General features: G+C 35.8%; 2 protein-coding genes across 3 annotated transcripts in view; both read right to left on the bottom strand.

The window, feature by feature from the left end:
- Positions 1-14,187, bottom strand: part of LOC127423946 (disabled homolog 2-interacting protein-like) — a 130,746-nt gene extending 116,559 nt beyond the window's left edge. For both annotated transcript variants that reach the window (XM_051668658.1, XM_051668659.1), the window contains exon 1: positions 14,027-14,187. In XM_051668658.1, coding sequence (XP_051524618.1) covers positions 14,027-14,066 — 40 coding nt within the window. In that variant the 5' untranslated portion in view covers positions 14,067-14,187. The remainder of the gene's footprint in view (positions 1-14,026) is intronic.
- Positions 14,188-22,114: 7,927 nt separating this feature from the next.
- Positions 22,115-23,879, bottom strand: part of LOC127423947 (PHD finger protein 19-like) — a 40,489-nt gene continuing 38,724 nt past the window's right edge. Inside the window, exon 15 of the mRNA XM_051668663.1 lies at positions 22,115-23,879. This exon is cut by the window's right edge and continues 1,948 nt beyond it. The gene's annotated coding sequence lies outside the window, so the exon portion shown is untranslated.

Genomic DNA, 23,879 nt, shown 5'->3' with positions numbered 1-23,879 from the left:
TTTTCCCCAAGCTCCCAACTCCATTTTTGCAATTATCTCAATTACAGAGAACAACAAAACTAAACTGATAGCTGTTGAAGAAAAGAACCCCGACATGTTGTTCTGATTTGTTTGCCCTCATCGAGAATGCAGTAATTTACTTTCGAGTTCAGCTCCAGCAACAATCCCTTGAACTGGTGGGATCTCTTAAACACATGTAGCACATTTTTGGTTTGACCCAATTTCAATCCAATTTCCTAATCTAAACAGGCAACAGAGTTTATTCTACATGTCCAAGTGACCTTAATCATAAGCAAAACAGATGCTTACAGATTTATTTATTTTTATTTATCTTCGATAATAATCAAGATTTCAAAACAGACATTGCTGTTGCAATTACACTATTTCGTGAGGATAGTCTAAAACTTGGCAGACACATTAAAATTGCTGTTCAAATATCAAAAAAGTTGTAAGAACATAATAAACCACCCACTGATTTCAGCTGTATTACTTATTTGGACTAAAAGCATCACTGGTCTACCATAAACCCTCTCCTGGGGCAAACAAGAGATTATTTCATTTTATTCCACCAAATTAGGCTTAGTCATAATGTCATCAAGAATTGACAAGTTGACATTACGATTAAATTTTTTCGTTTCATGTCCTTCTACCTCATTCTATTCCAGTTTAAGAATGCTGTGCATCTAGAGGCCACTGAAAATATGACTAGTGAGAGGTCGATGCCTTTAAAGTATCAACAAGGATATACAAGGAATGTTAAATGTTATATGTAGTTAAAGTAAAGTGTGTGATTTCTGAACCACTAGTGTCACAAAATGGAATTGTAAAAATAATAACTGTTTTCAAACATGTTTCAAACTGGGATGTGAGAACATTAAAAAAAATTACACATCACCTTTAAAGAATGTATTCTGCTTATCAAGCGTAGACACAATCATTAGTTCCACACTTAAACATTCGTTGTCACCTTGAGTGAAGTGTACTAAATTTAAAACTATCTCAAGAAGAATGTATGCTCAAAAATCTCTGTACTGACTGGTATGCTGTCTACTGTCCTTCGGTCTAATCTAAAACTGTAGGGCCCATCAGTATGTTATTAGGGCACGTACACAAACTCAAATAAGTGGTGTGATTACATTAAGATCAGGGGTTAGGTTACATCAAAGAGGAAATACAGTACATCAAAGAGGAGCATTAGTGGTCCAATTCCTTTTGCTCTGTCAGGGTCTCCCAGGGGCAACCAGGGTAGGTTATGCTGAACATAAGTACTCAGCAACTTAAATTATGATCTATAAAATGGGCCATGAGAGTAACCTTCCCTTTTTATAACCTCTGGATAGTGCATGAGTCTGCATTTTTCAAACAAAGGTTGAGAGCGATTCCACTGCAGCCGTCATAATATTTACAAATATCTTATAGGTGCTGCAGATATGCAACCTAAAGCAGATCTCAGCTCTGTTGCTCAGTTATTTAATTGGACTTTGGCTGTTCTCTTCTGCTTTGGTATGTTAATGAACGTCTAGCACAATGGACTCCAAGGCATCAAAGAGGCACGGATAAAATATGCCAAACAACACCTGCTCGTTCCAACAGCTCGACTGTCTCTGCCAGAATTTGCATAAAACATTCACAATAAACGGAACTAATGTTTACTTCGATTGGTAGAGTAAGTCACAATTTAGCGAATGAGAAACACATTGTTGCACCTAAACAATGCATTTGCATTTCTTGGGAATGCCAGTGCTTGCAAGGCAGAAAAAGAAGAATTTTAAAGTTTTAGGTACTGTAAGTTTAAGTTTTAAACTTTGGTATTGCGTAAATGAAATACTGCATCAGAGCCATTTTTCCATTATCATGATACTCATCATATGTTTTGTTTTTTGGTAGGCTGTACATGAGAACACAATGCAACACTGTTTTTGCAGTGTGAAGGTGGTTATAGATGTTTAAATAAATGCGGAAAAGAAAAGGCCGATCACAGTTCAATATGCAAACAGATGCAAGTAAAAAAAACAAAAAAACAATTGGAATTCAGTATGCAAATATTGCGATGATGTCATCACAGCCGAATACATTTTTAATGCTTTGGATTTCATTAAAAAGTATAAACAAAATACAAAAATAGATAGCACACCTATGGCCAGAAACATACTTTATGCAAGTGCACATATGCAGATGCGAGCACTTGGCAAATGCGCAATCTGGGTCAACAGGCTTAAAGGAATAGTTCATGAAAAATCTCTCATTATTCACTTACCCTGATGCCATCCCAGATGTGTATGACTGTCTTTCTTCATCAGAACAACAATGAAGATATTTAGAAAAATGTTGAAGCTCTGTAGGTCCTTATAAGTAAACAGGTGCCATCAAGCTGCTGGCTATTTGATGGTCCAAAAGGCATATTTAGGCAGCATAAAAGTAATCCACACGACTCCAGTTGATCAATTAATGCCTTCTGATGCAAATCGATAGGCTGGTTTAAAAAACAAATTGATAATTAAAAGTTTATTAATTAAAAAAAAAAATCCTGGCAGCAGTCGACGCATCAGTGAAGCACTATGGCGCGTTCACGCGAGAAGTCGGAAGCGTGCGCTTTGTATACAACAGAGGAATGAACATCGATTTAATGTCGATTTAAGGGGGAAGCAACGATTTAAGTTAAAAAACGTTTTTATTGGTACCCATTTACTTACATTATAAGGACCTACAGAGCTTCAAAATGTTTCTAAAAATCTTAATTTGTGTTCTGCTGAAGAAAAACAGTCATACACATCTGGGATAGTATCAGGGTAAGTGAATAATGAGAGATTTTTCATATTTGGGTGAACTAATCCTTTAACATTCATACTTGTGTTACTGTGGTGGTAACAAACCTCAGTGCTCAAGGGGGTGATAAAGTCACCTTCAAAATGTTGGGCCATTAAACTGGATGTGTTCTTATTCAGGTAAGTGGCTATAAATATGTTGAGTTAACTTACTTGCTCAGCAAGTTCTCTTCAAACTTTTGCTCTGCCATAACAATAGTTGGCTTGAAAGAGAAAACTCACCATAGACGCAGATATTTCAAACTAATGTCCGCTGTAGCGACCCCCCTTGCCCCTTGAGAATGTAATGCATACTTGTGTTATGTTATGAATTGCAGTCTGATGCATTTTGGAATGCAACAAGGCATGGGCTTTGTGCAGGCTTGTCAAATATATATAAAATAATCAATAAATGACGGTCTGTCATGCTTGCGCTGTTGGTGACAACTTAAAAAATGTTCAAAAATGTTAATATTACAATGAACACATCAGCTATGACTGCGTAACAAACAGTCAGTTTAAGGTAGCCACAAGTATTATGCGGATAAATCTCAATATAACTCATCTAAACTGCTTTAACAAACTACACTTATAGCTTTACTTAAACAGCTTTCCCTTCCATTATACATAAGAATAAATGAGATCTGCTGTAATGTCACAATCAGGTTGCATTTTAGGAGATGGACCTGCCTGAAGCTTACATATGAATAGGCTCGCTACATCTGTCAAAATCAAGGGTTTGAGGGTCTGTCTTCAAAAACTTCCCTCACCCACTTAACGAATTGGAACAGTCTTCCAAAATCGCGGCGGGATTCCTCTGCGGTGAAGTGCTAAGGGAAGTTTGCATGTATACGTTTAAAATAAAGTGGAATGCGTCCCATGTCTTTAGGGACCTTGCTATGTGCAGAGGGGTACTGTCATGCTAGAACAGAAAATGACCCACTCCCAAACTGCTGCCACAAAGTTTAAAGCACCCAACTTGCAAGAATATTATTATATGGAATAGCCAAACCCATTAATTAGAAGGAGGTGTCCATATACTTTTGGCCATACAGTGTAGCTATTAGCTTCATCTACATGCTATACAAAAGCAGACCTTTTTATATCGGCAGGGAAACCTGGAACCATCTATAAAACAAGAACAGAAGTTGTTCTGCAAGGTACATACGGCAATTTTCCAGAAAACTCATGGCCAGGACAAACCTATATTTATATCATATCAGCCATCTCTGAAGCACCACAGCTTTTAAAATTCAAAGTTGCGCTTGGAATACCTTTACTTTGAAGTAAAACTTCATCCGGACAAAAAAGGGAGGGCATATGTGGGAGACAGAAAAAATACAGACAAAGAGCATAAAAGTGGAAAAATGGAAAACAGACCAGAGACTAGATCCATTTATTCATCAGACAATCTTAAAACAGGGAGTCCCATATCATAAAATGTTAATTGCTGACACAGCTAATATATACCCTCAAATTTAGACTTCTGCTGTCCAAAAATAATTCCCATGTTTCCATGTGAATTTATGGGCTGTTTAAAGCTTTTTCTGTGGCATGTTTCAAAGTGCTAGAATGTGACTTTGTGAGATGGACTTAAGTGACGTTGTACATTTACACTGACTGCTGGAAGCCATATTTCACACATAATTTTCATGTTATAAAGTAGCCTATTAAAGGCCCCATAAAGTCAAAATTGAAGATTTAAGACTTTCAGGAATTGTTTGTCAGCTTTGACATCATCTATATACTAGTGTACTTCTACAAGTTGACATAATAAACTTAAGCAGATATACACTTTTCAAAATGTAGACTTGCTCTTCTGGGAAAACAGACCAAAGTTACTGATGAATCATCTTGCTCTCAGAGGTGTATACAAATTTATGTCCAATCAAATGAGGGAATGAACTACAATCCTATGAAGCATTGTAAATGCATTGTAAACACAGACTGATGGCTTAAACAGAAGCATATACCATCAATTAACAACCTCAGAGCTCACGATAGGTCTGTTGTTAAAATGTTAGAAATTTCAAATCATTCAATCTAATGAATAGTAATTTTTAAAGCAGGAAAAAAAAATATATAATAATAAGTGGTGTTGTGCACAGTTAGTATGATATGTTGGATGGCACACACTTCCTGTAGGCCTGAAGCATACAGCATGCTGTTAAAAAGAAAACAGGCCCTACATCACATCCTGTTAGAGCCCAAAACAGCTCCTTCTCACCTTGGTTGCCCCCAGGGGACCTCTCAGAACTAGGCCACATTCACAAGCAGGTCACCCCATCCTGGGAAGAGAATAATCAGAGACGAACACACTCCAGCTGAAGAACTGAAGGAGGTGTCCAGCACTGTAGTGGCTCCTTATAAAGAAACACAATCCAGCTCAAATACAAATCTGCCATCTGCCAGCACCAAATAAAATCTGCCATCTTTGTGCTGTGCCTCCACATTGTTGTAGAGAATACCACAAGAATTTTTATACAGCGCTCAGGCCTGCCACATTGTGCGGAACTGTCCCTCCACCATTTGGAAAGAAAGAAAGAAAGAAAGAAAGAAAAGAACAAGAGGGACAGTGGTTACTTTTTTCCATTTTCAAGAGCAGTTAGGGGGCCTAGTTACAGCATTCTTTCTCTCTCATTTTGCACCAACATCTTTTGGGGTAACGAGACCCTTTGGAGAGCTGAATTCCTTTGGAATGTCAACCAATCAGAACACAAGCTCTAGGGAGTGTGTTATGGGAAGGTCTGCCTGGGCTCTGGCTCTTTAATCTCCCAATAATGTGGAAAAGCTTCAATACACAGTTACTTCAACATGCAGCTCCAAAACACTGTAGAAGCTACGCAGTCATTTTAGATGACAGGATGCTGATGATTCTGTATATAAATCAGTCAATAAAAAAGACTGGAGTCATTTTTGTATTTTTATTGCATTACTACATTGACTACTGATGAATTTCTGTGCCACCTGCAGCACCAAACAGAATTTCAAATATAAACTGTTTTCTAATAAGTTCCAGTCAGCAATAGAGTGCAAAAGTACCCACCAACTTTGTCAGCAGTCTTGGTTCCAGAAGTATTTTTCCCATTAATTTTTTCATAAAATTCTTCATAAAACATTTTTAAGCCATGAACCAAACAAACCAGCTCCGAAGAAAAAAGCATTTACAAATTGAACAAAAACAAAGGTACAAGACTGTGTACTTAACATCTTTCATCAGGAAATGAATTGCAATCCCACAAAACATTGTAAGTAATCCAATTAGAAACAACAGAAAAATATAGAACTATTGGTTTAAAGTTGTCATATAGATATTGAATCAGTATATTTTAGGTTCATTGTACATTTTTTCAGATATGTATACAAATACATAAGTAGCTTTGCAAGTGTAGGGAGTCATGAGACTGGGTGGTTTTTAAGTTAAAGTTAAAAATCAATTCACATATGTAAAAATTTGTATGATTCTTACTTCCGGAACCAGACTGTTGCATTCTACTGGTCTGATTATAAAAGTCCTGTCCCACACATAGTCCACATGGTAGAGCCAATGTTGCTATGTTGAACTGGTTGGGATGCAAAAGAACAATGTTTTAAAGAGCACCAGAAACACAGTGCTTTTGGGGGAATTAACACTTTTGGGGGGCATTAAAGGTGCACTCAGCGATTCCATTGGAACTCAACTGCCAAAACAAACACACCCCTCCCTTCAGTGCTCCTTTGGAAGCTCTGCCCTCGACTTATCACAATCCTTCTTTTTTAGTTTATATTCATCTGACCTTTTTCTCTTGGTCTGTTTCTTAGCCATTTGTCCTTCTTGGAGTTTAGAAAGTTCACATCAGCCAGATTTGCCGTCGCTCTTCTAATGAATTTCCTTCTCTCTCTGCCCCCACCCCCCAACCTGTGCATGTGCAAGAACCACCCCCTGTTGCTTATTGGCTGGAGTAGTGTTGTGTGCATCCCACACAAATGTTGTCCCATTTATAGAGCCAGGGCTGTGTACAAATACTAGATTTTTTTCAGCCCACCATCAGAACAGACAGCTAGCAGACTGTCAGAAGATATTTGCAGAATTTGACAAAAAGTGTATTGGATTAGAATTACTGAGTGCACCTTTAACCTACGAATGGCTTACTTATAGCTGTCTCAGCATATTTGCTGGGAATATGGGTTTCAACATTGAAAAAATGACATGCATCACCTAGGTTTGATCGCGGTTATTTGATCTAACCTCGGTTATTTGAGATGACCATGATTATTGGGCATTTAAATTCCAATCACATTTTAATGCCCAAAATAAGGAATTTTTAAGCGAATATACTGTACACTGTAAAAGCCATGAACAGCATTAACAAATATAAGTTACAAGTTTACAAGTAAACTTTGATAGTGAACGCAAAGCACTCCAGTTTCACTTCAAACGATCGTGTAAAGGTAAATGTTCCTGGTTAATTCACGCAGTGTTAATGACATGCAGTGGCACAGCTTACTCTTGTTCTGAATGATGAAATGATTAAATTAAATCTCAAAGGTTTTGCTTCATGACAAATAAGGGCTCGTGTGTTTAATCAGTGCATTAAAATAACTTGTAAAAGTGAAGAAATTAGGCCAGAAATATTTTAATATTGCATAATATAATAAAATATATATAAAAAATTATACTATATTTTAATTAAAATATATAATAATATAAAATATATGAGTTAAAAAAACAATAGTGTAAACGTAAAATTGATCAAAACTAAAGTTGACAAAAAAGAGACATATTTTTAGTATTTAGAAATATTTTGATTTTTAAAACATTATTTTTCATGTCATTCATGTTGTCATATCATGTCAAGTTTAATATGTAAAAATGACTTGTTAAGGTGTATGAAGCACACACGCACCTTAAGGAAAATGACAATTTATGTGACAATTAATCATGAAATTCCCAAAACAGTCAATTAATCGCCATAATTGCAATTTGTTTGACAATTAATCGTCAGCCAAATTTCATAATAGTGACAGCACTTGGCTAGCATCACCTTTAAAGTTGTGGGTATACTTTCAAAACAGTGAGATATTATAAAACACGATCAAAACTGTTCCATACTGTCCACTAGCCTGCTAGACATCTATTTTAAGTGTAACCCTAACCTTCATTGTAAACACATTTTCCATTCATTTTTACAAGCTGAGAGAGTCAAAATGAATTTGTGTGGTAATCGTCAGCATGCCACAGATGCTGTCAATAGGTATTAAGATGTAAATAACCCTGAATACAATACAGACTATACAAACTAATCAATGTCAAGATTAATGTTTCAGAACGTATCCAAATGAATCGCTTCCAAAGCAAATGTAAAGCCAAGTAACCAAAATAGTTTTTGCTGATTGTGTGAAAAATACCAGCTTTAGTCACATCTGTTTCAAATGATGAATTAAAAAAAATTCATGGGGGGGGGGGGGGTGGAGAGACAATGTTTCTATGGTGATAAAAGCTCTGGGCTCAGGACAACCAAGCAACAGTTACGACGCTTCAGCAATTTGTGGTTCAGTGAAGGAGACGAGATAAACGCACAGCTCACTATGCTTTACTTCAAGCCACCTACCAGCTCTCAAGAGTTCATATTGCACTACACTACAGCAATAAAGGACATTCAATTAGCAATGTCTAAAAGCTGTCTGCCCATCCAGACTAATGTGGATCGAGCTAAGTGGAGTGCTTATATGCAACACATTTTACGTTTGCAGACTTTATTGTTAGTTTCACTGTGAGCAGTGTCGTGGAGTAACTAAATAAAAATAGTGACTCCACTGACTTAACATCAACATGAATCAGTTTTGGCAACCAATTAATTATTATGTGAAACAGAAAATTCAATAAGAAAAAAAATTATGAACATGATTTAATTTCATCCACTGTAATTTGATTGGATTATGAAAAGTGGGCGTTCCAGAGCACAGTTTAAAACACCGCTGAATCCCATAAGAACGACTTTAGCCAAAAAGGGGACTCGTTTCAGAAGCGAAGCTAGTTAGTGCATTAATTAATCATGCATATTAAGACTAGTTATGCATATTAAAAAAATAAAATAAACAGGGTTCATTTCAAACGAAAATTACTCACTGATTACATTTTATTTATTTTATTTTTTATTTATTCTTTAAATCAATATTGTTCCCAGAAGTTTCAGTGCTGCTCTTTTAAATATTTTAATGGAACATTTAATTTAATGAATAAATAACTAAATATAAATGAAATACTGTTATCCACTATGTTTTCAATTTAGTTATTTAAATACGTTTTTGTGGGGGGTTGTTTTATTAGTTGTATTTAGTGTGTACTGTATACAGTTCTGATTTTCAAATTAATTACAACATTTGTTAGCTATAAGATTAAAAACGCATTTCTCCCTTAAATGACTTCAGCACAATTAGCTAGTTTTGTTAATCAGTTGTAGGGTAGCAAACAACTTCTTGAAAAGTGTGGCTTGACTGAAGTTAAACAACTTTACATTTGGCTTGTAGCTTGGCAGGCTACAGTTTCAAAGTAGCTTCCCTAACACTGGCATCATGAGCTCAACAAAGAGAAAAGTGACTTGATGTACAGTTCCAGTCTAAACATCCTGCTGGGAGTTCTCCAGACCTGCGAAATGATAAAGAGCAGAGATTTGGACCGCTGCTTTTACCGATACAAAGGCACTTCTGTGAAGCATGTGAGGTCAGAAAATCCATTGGACGTATGACAACCAGTTGGACATGCAAATGAATTCTGACTTCAAATGCAATATGCCCACATGGATATGTGATCGCTCACATATCAAAGACCCTTCACATATCCAAAAAATAAAGATAATGCTCATTTGCATTAATGGAATGGAGCTAAAGATGGACAGCTGTAGCACCGTATAGGTATCTGATGTGATTAAAAGTGTTTGAAAGACAAAACTTTTGAGATGTATCTCTGCAAATGGCTAAAAAATGACCTTATCACCTAGGTCTTGGATATAAAGGCTTTTCTGCCCACCTATTCCTGATGCTGACCCATTTTTTCCAGCTGCCCTTTTCAAAGATGTCCTTTGTTTCAATGACCATTCATGATTTGGTAAAGGTCAACTGTGTGTCACTAGAAATTTCAACATTCAATATTACATTGAGACCAGGCTGCAAACAGGGCTGTAACCAGTCCAGACATTGAGGAAGACATTCTTAAATTATTACATTTGGTCCCACCCAATCTTTAATATGTTGTCACATCCTTGGTCTAAATAACACTAAGATTCATTAAAGGTGCCCTCAGTAATTGTTTTCCATTCATTTGAGCAGCCTTGGATTTTCAGCGACGGTGTTACACGTACCTTCATAGAAAAGAATTGTTTCAAATTTAAGAATGTTGTTTGCCAGCTGTGTCCAGTGTTAGACTCCTTTTAAGTTACCCTGCCGCTCACACTTTACCAAAGTTGTGTTGAGAAATATGTATGAAGAAGCAAAAAACTATTCTGCAACAATTAGCACTATTTATATCTGGGGGAAAAAATTCCAATATGCTGTATATTGATAATCATCAGGAACATTTTCTGATTATTGATGTGTGGAAAAAAGCATTGATCCCAAGCCTACTTATAATCTCATTTCAAAACCAGAAATGTATCCTTTACAGTGTATCTGTAATTTGCTCTACTATGAAATAAGCATCTCTTGTACTCCTAAAACATGAGAGCGCTCTATTGTTTCCATTCCTTCCAATGAATCTCTAATTGATTCTTATAATACTATGCAATTAGGGGAGTGCCTCCTCTACTCTTTGAGCTGAATAAAGACTCCATTTGACTACTCTTAATTATGAACAATAAAAAGCCTTCTGGCGATAAATTAACATCCAGCCTACCTAAAGTTACTAGCTGTGGAATTTTAAAGGAGAATTTTAAAACTAGCCTGGCTTTATGCTTCATTATATTAATACTAATATTCTGTGAAAAAGTTTTAAGAGTATCCTAATCTGTGACTCACTGTCACTGTTTATTTAGGGACTGTTAGGTTATAACACACAGTAGAAAATAGGTTTAAACTGCAATGTAGGACTGCAAACTTGTATATATATTGAAGACATCTACAGAATGTCTGCCTTTAAAAGTCTTACAGTAATGTGACCCAAATGTAGTAATGCAAGTAAAGTGTACTTTGACTCAAGGTTAACTGGGGGACTCCATATGTTAAATTATGTTTTCCATAAATAATACAGCCCTTAAATGAAAGACCTTGTTTGTTACAGTACAAAAGTCTATTATTTAATACATCACTCAAATTGTGTGTTTGGAAGACAGCCATGAAATGACTACAAGTCTAAAACAGAATGTTGCCAAACAAATTTATTAAACAAAAGCAGGACAATGTGTTGCCTTGATGTAACTATGGTGTGACAGTCACCTGAACCTGTTGCAACAACTAAAAAAAATGAAAATAAATGCTGCAAAAACACAGGATACAACACCAGCAACATGATGGAGGAAATTATGAATGTATGTCCTAATATCCAACTAAAGGAGATTACGTCCATCCTGATATTCTTTACCACAAGGATTACTTTCTTGTCTTAAGATTGTCAATATTAAAAGCCATGTCTGGGCTCTATAATCCCCAGCAAAGTTGCAAGCAGGATTGCTTTGAGCCCAACAGACATTTGAAGAAAGATATTTAAAGGAATAGCTGGCCCCAAAATGAAAATTCTCTCTTTATTTACTTACCCTCCTGAATAAACAAGAATCAAATAGAATGTCCAAGTTGTTCTTTTCCATACAATGAAACTGAACGGTGACCACAGCTGTCAAGTTTTTCAAGGGAAGATTTTCAGTGAATAATTACTTAAATTTCAATCTGTTCCTCACACAAAGTTATTATATTTCTTCCAAAAACATGGAAGATAGTTCACAAGTCATATGGCACACTTTTATATTGCTTTAATGGTGCTTTTTGTCCTTTTTGAAGCTTGACAGGCCCTGGTCACCATTCACTTTCACTGTATTTAAGAATTCAGATCAGACATTCAGCTAAACTTCTCCTTAGGTGTTCCACGTAAGAAAAAATGTCATACAGGTTAACACTGTAAAATCTTGCAGGTAAATGATGATAGAATTTTCTTTTTGGGATGAACTATCCCTTTAACCACATACTCCGAACTAAAGTGACACAACACACAATAAAACATCAATCTCACTGAATTTTTCCTTTGCTTTTCATCCTACAGGTTTTGTTTTTTGAATAAAGAGCTAAAGGGAATTATAAGGCTTATTCTACATCAATCTATAATGAGCGGATATAAATGATCAGATCTCTGTGGAAAAAAAAGCCCATTGAATTTATTATTCATCTAATCAAAACATTTTATCTTGTGTTGAAATGCAAGAGGACTCTGATGACGATTCCATTACAGATTCCATTTGATTCCAGACTCGATGAATGGAATCAAAGCATTTCTGTGCCATTACCAACAAAATACCTGCCTATTTATGAACCATAAATTAACCACAAGATTTTTCACAGTAAGAACAACCTCCATTCCACTAATATCTAGTCCTAAAATGTCAGAACAAGAAAATGTTCAAAAAGAAAAGCAAAAGTTGCCTCCTTTGAGAACAAAAGTTGACTTACACCAATAACATGTAAAATGTTAAAATGGCAAACTTTTTCCTTACCTACATGAAGTGTACGCATTTCTCTGATGGTATAACTACTTCATTGTTTTTTCTCATTTCTGTATTCCTTTTTGTCTTTCAACTCCAGAAATCAAAGAACAAGTTGAAACAATAAAACACTGTGGTTGGACAAGCTTTGAAAATTTTATGATGGTTTGCTTAAGGGCCCATGACACAGATCCATTAAAAGTTAATCTCACCCCATGTGAGTCACATCAGCATGAATATAGATGGTATAACATTCTTCACTACAGTCCTGAGGGTTTTTTCAGTCTCATTAGAAAAGCATTAATCAACGTAACTACTACCAGAACCATGAGTTTATTCCAAAATACAACAGTGTACATTTTTAAATGTTTTACAAAGTAGCAAGTGGCACATGCCAACATTTTATTACAACTCATCCAAAAAAAAAATTATAATATTAATTCTAAAAATAATTGTACACAAATTGTATTATTATAAAAATAATTATAAATAAAGCTCAATAAATAAAGTAAATAAAGCAAAAAATAATTATTGTAAAGTAAATGATCTAAAGGGAGAATTTTGGCTTGTTTCAATATTTAAAATACTGAACTATTTTTAAAATATTGTCTTGTTCGTCAATGTAACTACAACCAGAACAATGAGTTCCTTCCAAAATACAATGACATACACAGTTTAATGCTTTAGAAAGTAACAGCATGGCACAGGTTCCATGGCAACGTTTTAATAAACTAATTTAAAACATTTAATACAATTCATTGTAAAGTAAATGTCCTATGTTTGGTTTGTTTTGATAAATATTAAATACTGTCTTTTTCAATAATTCTGGTACACACTGGAAAAGCCAGTATTTTCCAAGCTGGTTTATGCTGGTCAAACTGTTGGACCAGCATAGCCATGTTGTTCATGAGCAATAACTAAATAAATAAGTAAATAAAAATTGATAGTCAACCAGCTTGGTCTCTCTAAAGAAGCTGGCTGACCAAGGAGGCTTGTTGGGCAAGCTAACTAAGAAACCTTGTATAGACACCCACATTCGCTTGGATAAAAGTGTCTGCTAAATCAATAAATGCAAATGAAAATACACCAGCAAAGTCCTATGCTGGGCACCAGCATCCAAAACACAACATATGCAGGAGACCTTTCTATATATACTTTTGCCTTATTCAAATGCACACAAAAAGTTTATGAAGAAGATTTGTAGAGTGCAAGTAATGGTCTTCAGTACTGTCTGACAAAAAGTGAACTGATGGCCCGTTTGAGATTTCTGCTAAAAATGCCTATCTTGAGGTAACAGTAGCAAGCTGTGCATACACATCTGCTGATGTTTTAGTGTTTTCACGCTGTTCATGTCACAACACATGTAATTACAACCATTCTGTCATTACCACAAAATACAAACACTGAAAAAAAAAAATTTATAAAAGAGGACAAGCCCAGGAAACCTGCTCTAATGTGTTTCACAGCCCCAATGACACAAACAAACACAAGTGCACATCACTGTCCGACTCTCAACACTTTCTGCACTTTGTAAAAAGTGATTCCAAGTTCTCGTCTTACCATGGTGGCTGTCCAGCTTGAGTTTGTTGTCCAACTCCATAACTTCAAAGAGAGGCAGAATCAGACATGCTCTCAGTTCCAAGGGTGTGGAAGACACAGCAACGGTTCACAGGGAGGGTATTCTCTCTGTCTCGTTACCCGTTTACCAGAAGAGCGCTGCTTTCCATGTAGTCTGCCTGCACACTGTTCTGGCTGCAGCGTTGCATCTGGCAGCCGGAGGAGAGCTGAGCTGGGCTGGGCCACTTATCTGGGCCCCACTCACTCCCACACGAGTGCCAGAGCTCTTAAAGATACAGCTCAGCTCAACTTTTTTTTTTTTTTTTTTTTTTGGTCACTAGCTTTGCCTCTCTTCGTTCTCTCTCTTTTGGTTTGCAACAGGCGAGAGTCCAGTTACATTACAAATTCAAAAGTTTGGTAGCATTTTACAATAAGGTTCCATTTGTTAACATTAGCTAACAACATTAGTTAACATTAACAATGAACAATATTTACTAAGCCTTATTAACCTTAGTTAATGTTAATTTAAACATTTACTAAAAAAAAATATTTTAATTAAAAGTTGTTTTTGTTATCATTAGTTAATGCACAATGAACCAATATGAACTAACACAACTGTATTTTTATTAACTATCATTAACAAAAATAACAAATACTGTAAAAAGTATATTGTTAATTGTTTGTTCATGATACCTAATGCATTAACTAATGTTAATGAATGGAACCTTATTGTAGTGTTACCACAAGTTTGAACACACTTTACTCATGTTCTTAAAACATTTTGATCTAAAGGCTTATGTTTAAATGCTTGAATTTTAAATTTTAAAATTCAAATGTGCTTACATATGACTTTCTTAAAAAAAATAAAAATAAAAATTATAGATATAAAATAAATAAATATATATATATATATATATAAAAAATACTGGACTAGCCGGACCTAATAAAGGCAGACAAGTGGCCAGAATACTGTACATGGGAACTCCTTCAAAAGCATCCTATAGGTGGCACCTCATGAAGGTTTTAATAACTGCAGTATTAGACTTTACAATTATTCTCAAATGTGGAAAATAAGTAATAAATAGGTGTGTCCAAACTTTTGACTTGTAGTAAAGTACCATGCCTTTCTACTCTGGATAAATCTTAACTGAAAGTGATTTGTTCATTCTAAAGTAAAAGTGCTAAAATAGAAAGTAAAAAAATAATAATAATAAATACTTATTTAATTTGTAGACAAATGAAATAAACTGCTTCAAACACAAGTCCCTTCCTCTTTAGATGCAAGTTACTATACAGATTAGGATGCTGATAATGCACACGGGGGTGTTTGGGGAATTAAATGTGCATCTCTGCAGGGGGTGTGCATTGTAAACACACACAGACATTTACTGAGTCAGCAACAGGATGCCACTGTCTGACACATGTATTAACACAGCACTGAATTACAGTTAAACCACAGCTCAAATAAAAGACTCACAACTTTAGAATTAAAATGACTGTCTGGAATCTAGGAGATCTTTTGCCAGCTGAATGCTTTAGGATCTACAGTACTGTGCAAAGGTTTTAGGCACTTGTGAAAAATGTTGCATAGTGAGGATGTCTTAAAAAAGAATGACATAAATAGTTTTCATTTATCACTTTATTTCATACAAAGTCCAGTAAACTAAATCAATATTTGGTGTGACCACCTTTGCCTTTAAAACAGCACCAATTCATATACCTGGACACTGGCAGGTAGGATGTTCCAAGCTTCTTGGAGAATTCGCTGTTTAGGCTGTCTCAATTGCTTCTGTTTCTTTATGTTATCTCAGACTGACACTATGTTCAGTGGGGGGGGGGGGGGGTGGGGTGCCATGACATCTGTTGCAGGGCTCCCTGTTCTTCTATTCTAATCTTTTTTATTTGCAAAAGTAATGTTTGGGAGTCTAACATTTATATTTCCTATTGACACACTAAAGCTGAAGATATAATAACCATCTTAAGACAAATGCTTTTGTGAAACATCATATATGCCTAAGACTTTTGCACAGTACTGTACCTGTGATTATACTGAATGTGAAATTTATATGGGGTTCAGTGTATCAGCTGTTGAAAGATTTTTTTGGGGGTTTTTTTTTTTCTAAAGACACCTTTCATCCATACATATGTTTTGAGGATTTTGCAAGATGTCTTGAAACTTGATCAACACATTTAAGGCCACATTTTGGGGCCACTGCATATAAATGACTTTTTACAGAGCTGCTTATAAATTACAAGTACCCGATTTAAAAAATGCATTAACAGTCTTGACCTATTTAAGCCAAGAGTTCTTTTCAACCCTATCACAAAGCACACAATTTTGCATAATGCAGCTCATCACCAAATTCAATGGCACTGTAAACCAGAGCCCCTCTTGGGCAATTGTAAAACAATAGCTGTCCTGTAACACAATCGTAATTATGCCTCCCACTCCAAATTACTGCTCTTCACCCTGTCTTAGTCAGATCTGGACAAAAAAAGACCACATGAGCCCAAGTAATTAGAGTCTACAGAGGATTCAATTGTATTTGTAGTGGTCTGTGGTGCTCTAGCATCATATCTGAACTTTAAAGCTGATGTAATTTTTTTATGTGAAATATTTTTCTCGTATATTATCTTAAGGAGAATAAGCTATGCTTATTTTTGGTTGATAGCTGTAAGGCACAATCAAACATTCTTCTGTTTGTTTGAATGGCCTGTCAATCATGACACAGCAACATTGGCTCGACCAATGGCATGAGTTTGGGGTGGGACTATTTTTTTGTACAACCAATCGAAGTCAGGGTGATTTTTCTGTTTTAAAACAGTGATTATTTTCACTATTGCGTTCAGTGAAGCAAGTGTCACCGATATTACACATTTCAGCTTTAACTTTATAAGGGCAAGGAGCATTTTGAAATTTAAATCATTGTGCAATACCCACATATACAAGTAAATGAAATATATTTTTCTAATCCCTGCCTTTAGTACAGCGATGCAATGTCAATACCATTGACCACGTTTACATGCACTTCAGAAAACGGTTCATTCCAGGGGTTTTGCAGAAAGTGGCATTCTGAAAATGTCATGTAAACTAGATCGCTAATTTCCCAGGTTTCTCCCAGAGAACGCTGCTTAATGTGGTCATGTAAACACATAAGCAGCGTTCTTACAAGTGTTTGAATAGTGCACGTGAGTGGAACAGACCGGAATAACAAATGTCATAGGGTGGAGCCCAACAAAAATTCAACACAGTGGAAAGAATTCAAAATTTTTGGTAGTACAGTGCGGAAATCACATACACAATACCCATTTATACAAACCAATGTAAAATATTTACTGTCCCTCAGTTCGCGTATGGGATTGTACATTGGGGAGTTTTAGTAAGAGGAAAACCCCACTATTACAGTGCAATTCAGCTGCAGGTCCCGATAGAAAGGCAAGGAAACAAACATAGCAACAACTCTGGAATATCTGGAAATAAAGTGAAGTAACTGAGAATAAAATAGCAAAGTCTTCCTCGGTTGTCATGTATGTTATTTACACGTGTTGCAGGGAAATTACGTTGCTGTGGAGAAAGCTGCTTACTGACCGAGCCGCATGTATACTGGAGTAAAGAGTACAGCGCTTATACACTGCATGTAAACCGAAACGCTATTTTCTTGCAATAACCCGCTTTCTCGTAATAAGCTGCTTTCTGGTGTCCATGTAAACATAGTCACTGATTAACAAAGTACTAAATAAATACAGATATAGGTTCCATTGTAAGGGCAGCTCAGATTAGCAGAAGGAATCAATGTTGTGTTCACGTTTTTTAAACATGACATCATACACCAGCTGAAAACATTTGTCTCACCACAAAGACCACTCGTGTGGACTTTTCAAGAAGTCATATCATGAGTATTCAAACCACAAGAACTAACCATAACATATGGTATGCCAGAACCTTTCCAGACTGCGTCTAACACCAGCAGTTCATGCATTTCATTTTGAAGAATCCCGGCATTAGAAACAAGTGGCTGAAGTTGACTTGAACAATGTCCCTGATCATTTCAGTTTAATCTAAATAGTTTGAGTAGCACAGACTTTGCAAAGAGGCTGCTATCTTGCAGCAGGTGTACTGGAGTAATGTTCAGTGCTGTTGCCCATTTCTCATGTGAAGGGGACATTTCTTAACAAAAATAATGATCAGATATTATAAGTGTAAAGAAATATATATAAAATATTATGATATGACCACTTTAAAGACTATTGTCAGTGTTTATTACTCATCAATCTGTTTCTTCACTGTTCAAAGAAACAAATCAAATTCTTGCCTTGTATAGCAAGGGTAAGTAAACAGAGGCGGCCTTTGAGAATGCGTGTCAAAGGGAAACAGATCCTGCAATTTCATGCGGTGTGATGCGACATTAGGCGGTACAAGAGAGATATGATCAGTAGAGGGCAGTTGTGTTTCATTCTTTGAGCAAGCACCAATCGCTAATGGTTTAGTCAGTGAGTTAATTTCTCAAACGGGACCATCTACAGTATGTGTATGCACTCACTGCTGTCTCTGGTTTGGGTGCTCTGGTCCTTACGGGTCTGAACTCCCTCTGGAATGCTGGTGCTGCGACGCAGGAGCCATACGGTGCATGATTCAGCGTGGCGCTCTTGGAAGAGCAGTGGACTAATCTAAGGACAGATTGCAGAAGGACATTCATATAGGCTGCTGGTGAACGAAGGCCTACAAGGTAGTCAGTCAGTAACCTTTATTTAACCAGGATAATTAAAAAAAAAAAAAAAAAATCAGACACAATGACAAATGGCATAACAAACAACAAAAACAACAAAACAAAAAAACAAACAAAAAAAAAACAAACAGTAAATTATAAAATAAATCAAGCAGAGGATAAAACAAAAATACATAGTCATATCCAGTCAAATATCGTAAAGGCAATTTCCAACATGACTATACTCAAGGTTGTTTACAAGTGCTATAGTGTTCCTGTATGTTGTTCCTAGTTTTTGGGGCATTAAACTTAAAAAATTTTTTTACCCAGCTCAGACCTAACATGGGAAACAGCAAGTTGGACTTGGACAACAAGTTAATGTCATTAACAGCAAGTTGTGGAGTGGTGGTGGTGTAGTGGGCTAAAGCACATAACTGGTAATCAGAAGGTTGCTGGTTCAATCCCCACAGCCACCACCATTGTGTCCTTGAGCAAGGCACTTTACTCCAGGTTGCTCTGGGGGGATTGTCCCTGTAATAAGTACACTGTAAGTCGCTTTGGATAAAAGCGTCTGCCAAATGCATCAATGTAAATGTATAATGTCCTTTGAACGAAGACTGTACTGTTCAATTTTAACAGAGATAATAGATAAGAAATCACCACATATCGATTTATAAATGGAAAAGTACAGATGTAAGGCATAAAGAGTACAGTGGTGAGTTTGATGAGATAGATTCTACAAGACAGAAGATAGATTCTAAATATCCTGGAAAAAAGTCATCTTGTCTGCGCTGACCAGTTTCTATAAAACTTTTAATCTGTGCTGCCCTCTTGAGGTCAAAAGGATTTATATTACCTAATTTCTGTTATATAATCATACACACAGTGGTAAAGCATTATTCACATTCTAAAAATAATTCTTACAGCTAAGGTATAATCAATGAAGAAGAAGAAGAAGAAGAAGAAGAAGATTATATTACCTCTCTCTTGTCAAGAAGAACTAGTTGACATTCAGCCACCAAGCAAAACTTGACCTTCCATCCAATAGGTTCTGAGAGTGGCTGTCCACAAGATATCCAGTGAACCGATGAACCTTTCATGTCTGTAAAAAGAAATTACTGTTTTATATTAGAATATGAGAAGAAAAGGAAATTGAGCAATCCATTGATAAATCATAAGCATGATAGAACCAAAGTGTTTAAGTCTAGCAGTTAAGACTCATCCTAGAGGAGGCGACCCACTGGTCATACAGCCAACTGCCATATAGATAACAACTCTATGAATGGACAATCCCTCCTGCTTGGCCGAGATTCTGGTGCATCGTGCATGAGTACTGTGTAGTACAAAATCAACTAATTGCGTTCCCGAATTTCTTAACATTAATTTATGGGTTTTTAAATAGAAAGACTTCATGTCTAAAATATAAGTAAGTATCAAGTGTAAGTACCAAGCTGTAGAGCACCTGTGGTAGGCTATTTTGTCTTCACTGTAACATTATTTAGTCTTTATATGATTAGTAGCTGGCAAAAGGGCAAGACATTGGAGATATTCATGTTAATTGTGTCCCTCTTGAACCACTGTGAAAATATAGAAAAAAAATTACATTGGACGTCTGTTTGTAGCAATACTACATTACAGACTTGAGACATACCAAAAAGTCCAAAAGTGAGACCACATTGAAAATATGGGACTCAAAATGCAGCTGTAGTAAACATATGGCAGAGATTCTATCCTTTTGCATGCATTCCAGAATTCGTTATATATGCAAACTCTATTGAGGGCTGAACTATGTCTGGGCAAAACAAATCGTTTTCTACTCACCGGTTACCCTCATCCAGCCCTGGTGCTGACAGCGGGTGATGATTGGTGCCATACTAGTGCTGTGTGGACCACTAAACATGTTGTTAACTTGTACTTTTCAACATGTAACTCTCCTGGCCACTTGCACAGTTTATGGATGCCCCATGCTGAATGAATACGGCACCGAAATATACTTATGAATACTGTAAACCTACTGATGACTCGTAGTATTGAGACGCGCGCTCATCCCTGTGCGCGTGCACTGCAAACGGGTCACTGAGAGTCAAGTCGTTAAATACCTTAATTAAATTAACGGATTAAACTCTCTGGCGAAGAAAGCAACAAATGTCTGTCCAAAAACACGAACCACTCTCTCTTAAAAAGAAAGTTTATCTGGAAATATAAGGAGTGGATTCTTTCATTTAGACATTGTTTTTGCATCTTGTATATTATACTGAATATTGGAGAACAACAAATAACACAGCGGCTACATTAATGGAAATGCCACAGAAAAAGGGTAATTTTTACCCCTCCATCATTCACTTGTTTTCTCCCAAGTAAACATAACATCGGCGAAGTCTTGACACATGTATATTAATTGAGTACCGTAACTACGCCTACCTGATTGGCTGAAAGACGTTCGGCCCTAGTCACTAGAAGGCGTGGTATATAATTACGTGCTGCCCTGGATGCTCTGGTTACCAAGCAATGTCAGCGTCACCTAATTAATATTCATGAGTTAAACCTTTGCCACAGTAGGGTTTGTAATTTCATGACCTCAAGACCCCATGACTGTGGCACTGAAACAACAGGGATTTATACATTTATTGACAGTTATTAGAGTTCCCACACCAGTTATTTATGATTACATAACATTTTATGGCGATTTCAATCATAAAAAGCAATTTAATATTTTAGAGCTGAGAACAAAGTCAAAAGTATACTTTTTTTAAAACTTAAAATTAAATTAATTTACATCGCTTCATCAGTTTTGTCATGACCGTAAAAACAGTCTTTGAAGTAACAGAGCTATATGGTTTACTAATATTTGTTACTAATTTCTAATAGGTGACAAATATCCTCTTGAGACCTTACACAGTCAAAACAGTATTTTCAGTACTCCGCTGGCTTAGCTTAGTCAACATGAGCAGTTTTCTCATTTAATTCCTCCCATGTAACAAGGGTGCACTTTAGAAATATAGCAACTAGGTTTTCAACTTCATGGTTCACAACACCATCATATTATTGCTTTTGACATTGCTCCATAATGCCATGCATCATTCAAACTCAAAAGTTTTTAGTTACAGATGCCGTTGAAGAATTTCACTATTTACTGTCAGTCATGATTCATTTAATCCATGAGTGAAAGTGTCCAATAACAGGTTGGTAACTGAGATTAAGTGAGCAGTATTCGGCTGGTCATGTGATCCTAACATGGCAACCGCCATGATGGGACCCTCTCCATGTAGAATAAAACAGCTTTTATAAGGTTACTGATATTACTAAGTCTTCATCTCATGTGAGTGGTCATGATTTCTTACATGTTTCAAAACTACAATTCATTTGTTTAGGAGTAAAACTTTTTTAATGAGAAAAAAAAAAAAATACCGAATGCACATTTAAGAATACCAACATACACTACTAGTCAAAAGTTTGGACACTAATGAGTAATTTTCACATTTTAGTAGAATAACAGACAAGTCATCAGAGGAAAGAAATAACACAAATGGAAGCATGAGACTTATGCATTAGCAAAGAATATAGAATTAAAACTTTCTTAAATTTGACCTTTCTTAAAGTAGCCACACTTTGTCTAGATAGGTGTTTCATTCATGAACAAGTCAGTGTTTATAAATGAATCTTTTAAGTGATTGAATTGTTCTTGTTCACTTCCATTGTCGATCGCAAAAGACTCAATGTAATCAGTGTAATTCACTTAAAGGGACAGTTCACTCAAAAATGAAAATTCTCTCATTATTTACTCACCCTCATGCCATCCCAGATGTGTATGATTTTCTTTCTTATGCAGAATACAAACGAAGATTTTCAGAAGAATACTTCAGCTCTGTAGGTCATTTCAATGCAAGTGAATGGTGGCCAGAAATGAAATTCGGCTGAAAACCGATTGGATCTTTTCAGATGACATTGATTAACCCACTGGAGTCTTATGGTTTCTTTCATGTTGCTTTTTATGTGCTTTTTGGAGCTTCAGAGTTCTGGTCACCATTCGCTTGCACTGTACAGACTTACAGAGTTGAGATATTCTTCTAGAAATCTTCGTTTGTGGTCTGCTGAAGAAAGAAAGTCATACACATCTTAGGTGGCATGAGGGTGAGTATATGATGAGAGAATTTTCCTTTTTGGGAGACCTATTCATTTTAAAACACACAAAAGACAATTATTTGTTGCCACCTAATGGCATAAAGATACATTCTGCATTAATGGCGGCTGAACGAATCAATGAATGAATCTGAACAAATGTTTCTGATTAGAAACATAAATTCACTATGTCTACATTTTTTACCTTTTGTTTGAACAGCATCATGAGACACACAAAATCATTGCTGACAAACTGTTTAATGGTCTGAAACAGGAATGAATTAATAATGACATATGCAAGTTTGCACATTTAACACTGTTTCCAAAAATTACATGTTTGTCATGTATGGCTTTGAGTGTGCTATGTAGAAATACTGTCATAAGAGCATCCAAAACATATTAACTTTAATCTTGACACAGATATGACAGATATGTTGTTATGTGTTTCTTCTGAACCCTGTTAAACTTGGAACCAAATGATAAAAAAATTGAAAAGTAATCAACAACTGACACACAAAACTTGTGAACATGATCAGTACTCTGTTGACAATACTGTTGCAACCGGTATTCAATTGCACAAATGCTTTACAATTGGGGAAACATTATAAAAGGTAAAAAAAAAAAGAAAGAAAAAAAAAAAGAGTATCAAATACTTGGAATAGCCTTTTATATAGTTTTCTTTAAATTCAATTACAAAATATATGTTAATCTTTCCAATAATAGCTTGCATAGCTGATAAAATATGAATAGTGCAATTATTAAATGGGGGTTAATCTTTTATCCAATTATATACATGTAAATAATAAAGTATATTTATAATGTTGTGTACTATAAAACTAATGAAGTCCAATTATTGAATCATCAAACCTGACAGCTTTGAAACTTCACATATCTTTCAATTTTCCAGTCAACCCAAACATCTGTTAATATGCATATATCCACTTCCAGATCCACCTTAAGTGAAATGAAGAAAATTAAAAATCTTTGGAGAAAAACTTTGATTTGACTGTAATCAGTGGGCAAATGCTGAA

This window comes from Myxocyprinus asiaticus, chromosome 33 (genome assembly GCF_019703515.2).
Source record: "Myxocyprinus asiaticus isolate MX2 ecotype Aquarium Trade chromosome 33, UBuf_Myxa_2, whole genome shotgun sequence".
Classification (NCBI taxonomy): Eukaryota; Metazoa; Chordata; class Actinopteri; order Cypriniformes; family Catostomidae; genus Myxocyprinus; species Myxocyprinus asiaticus.
Note: the sequence above shows the minus strand (reverse complement) of the source record. Positions and strands in the feature narration are given on the sequence as shown.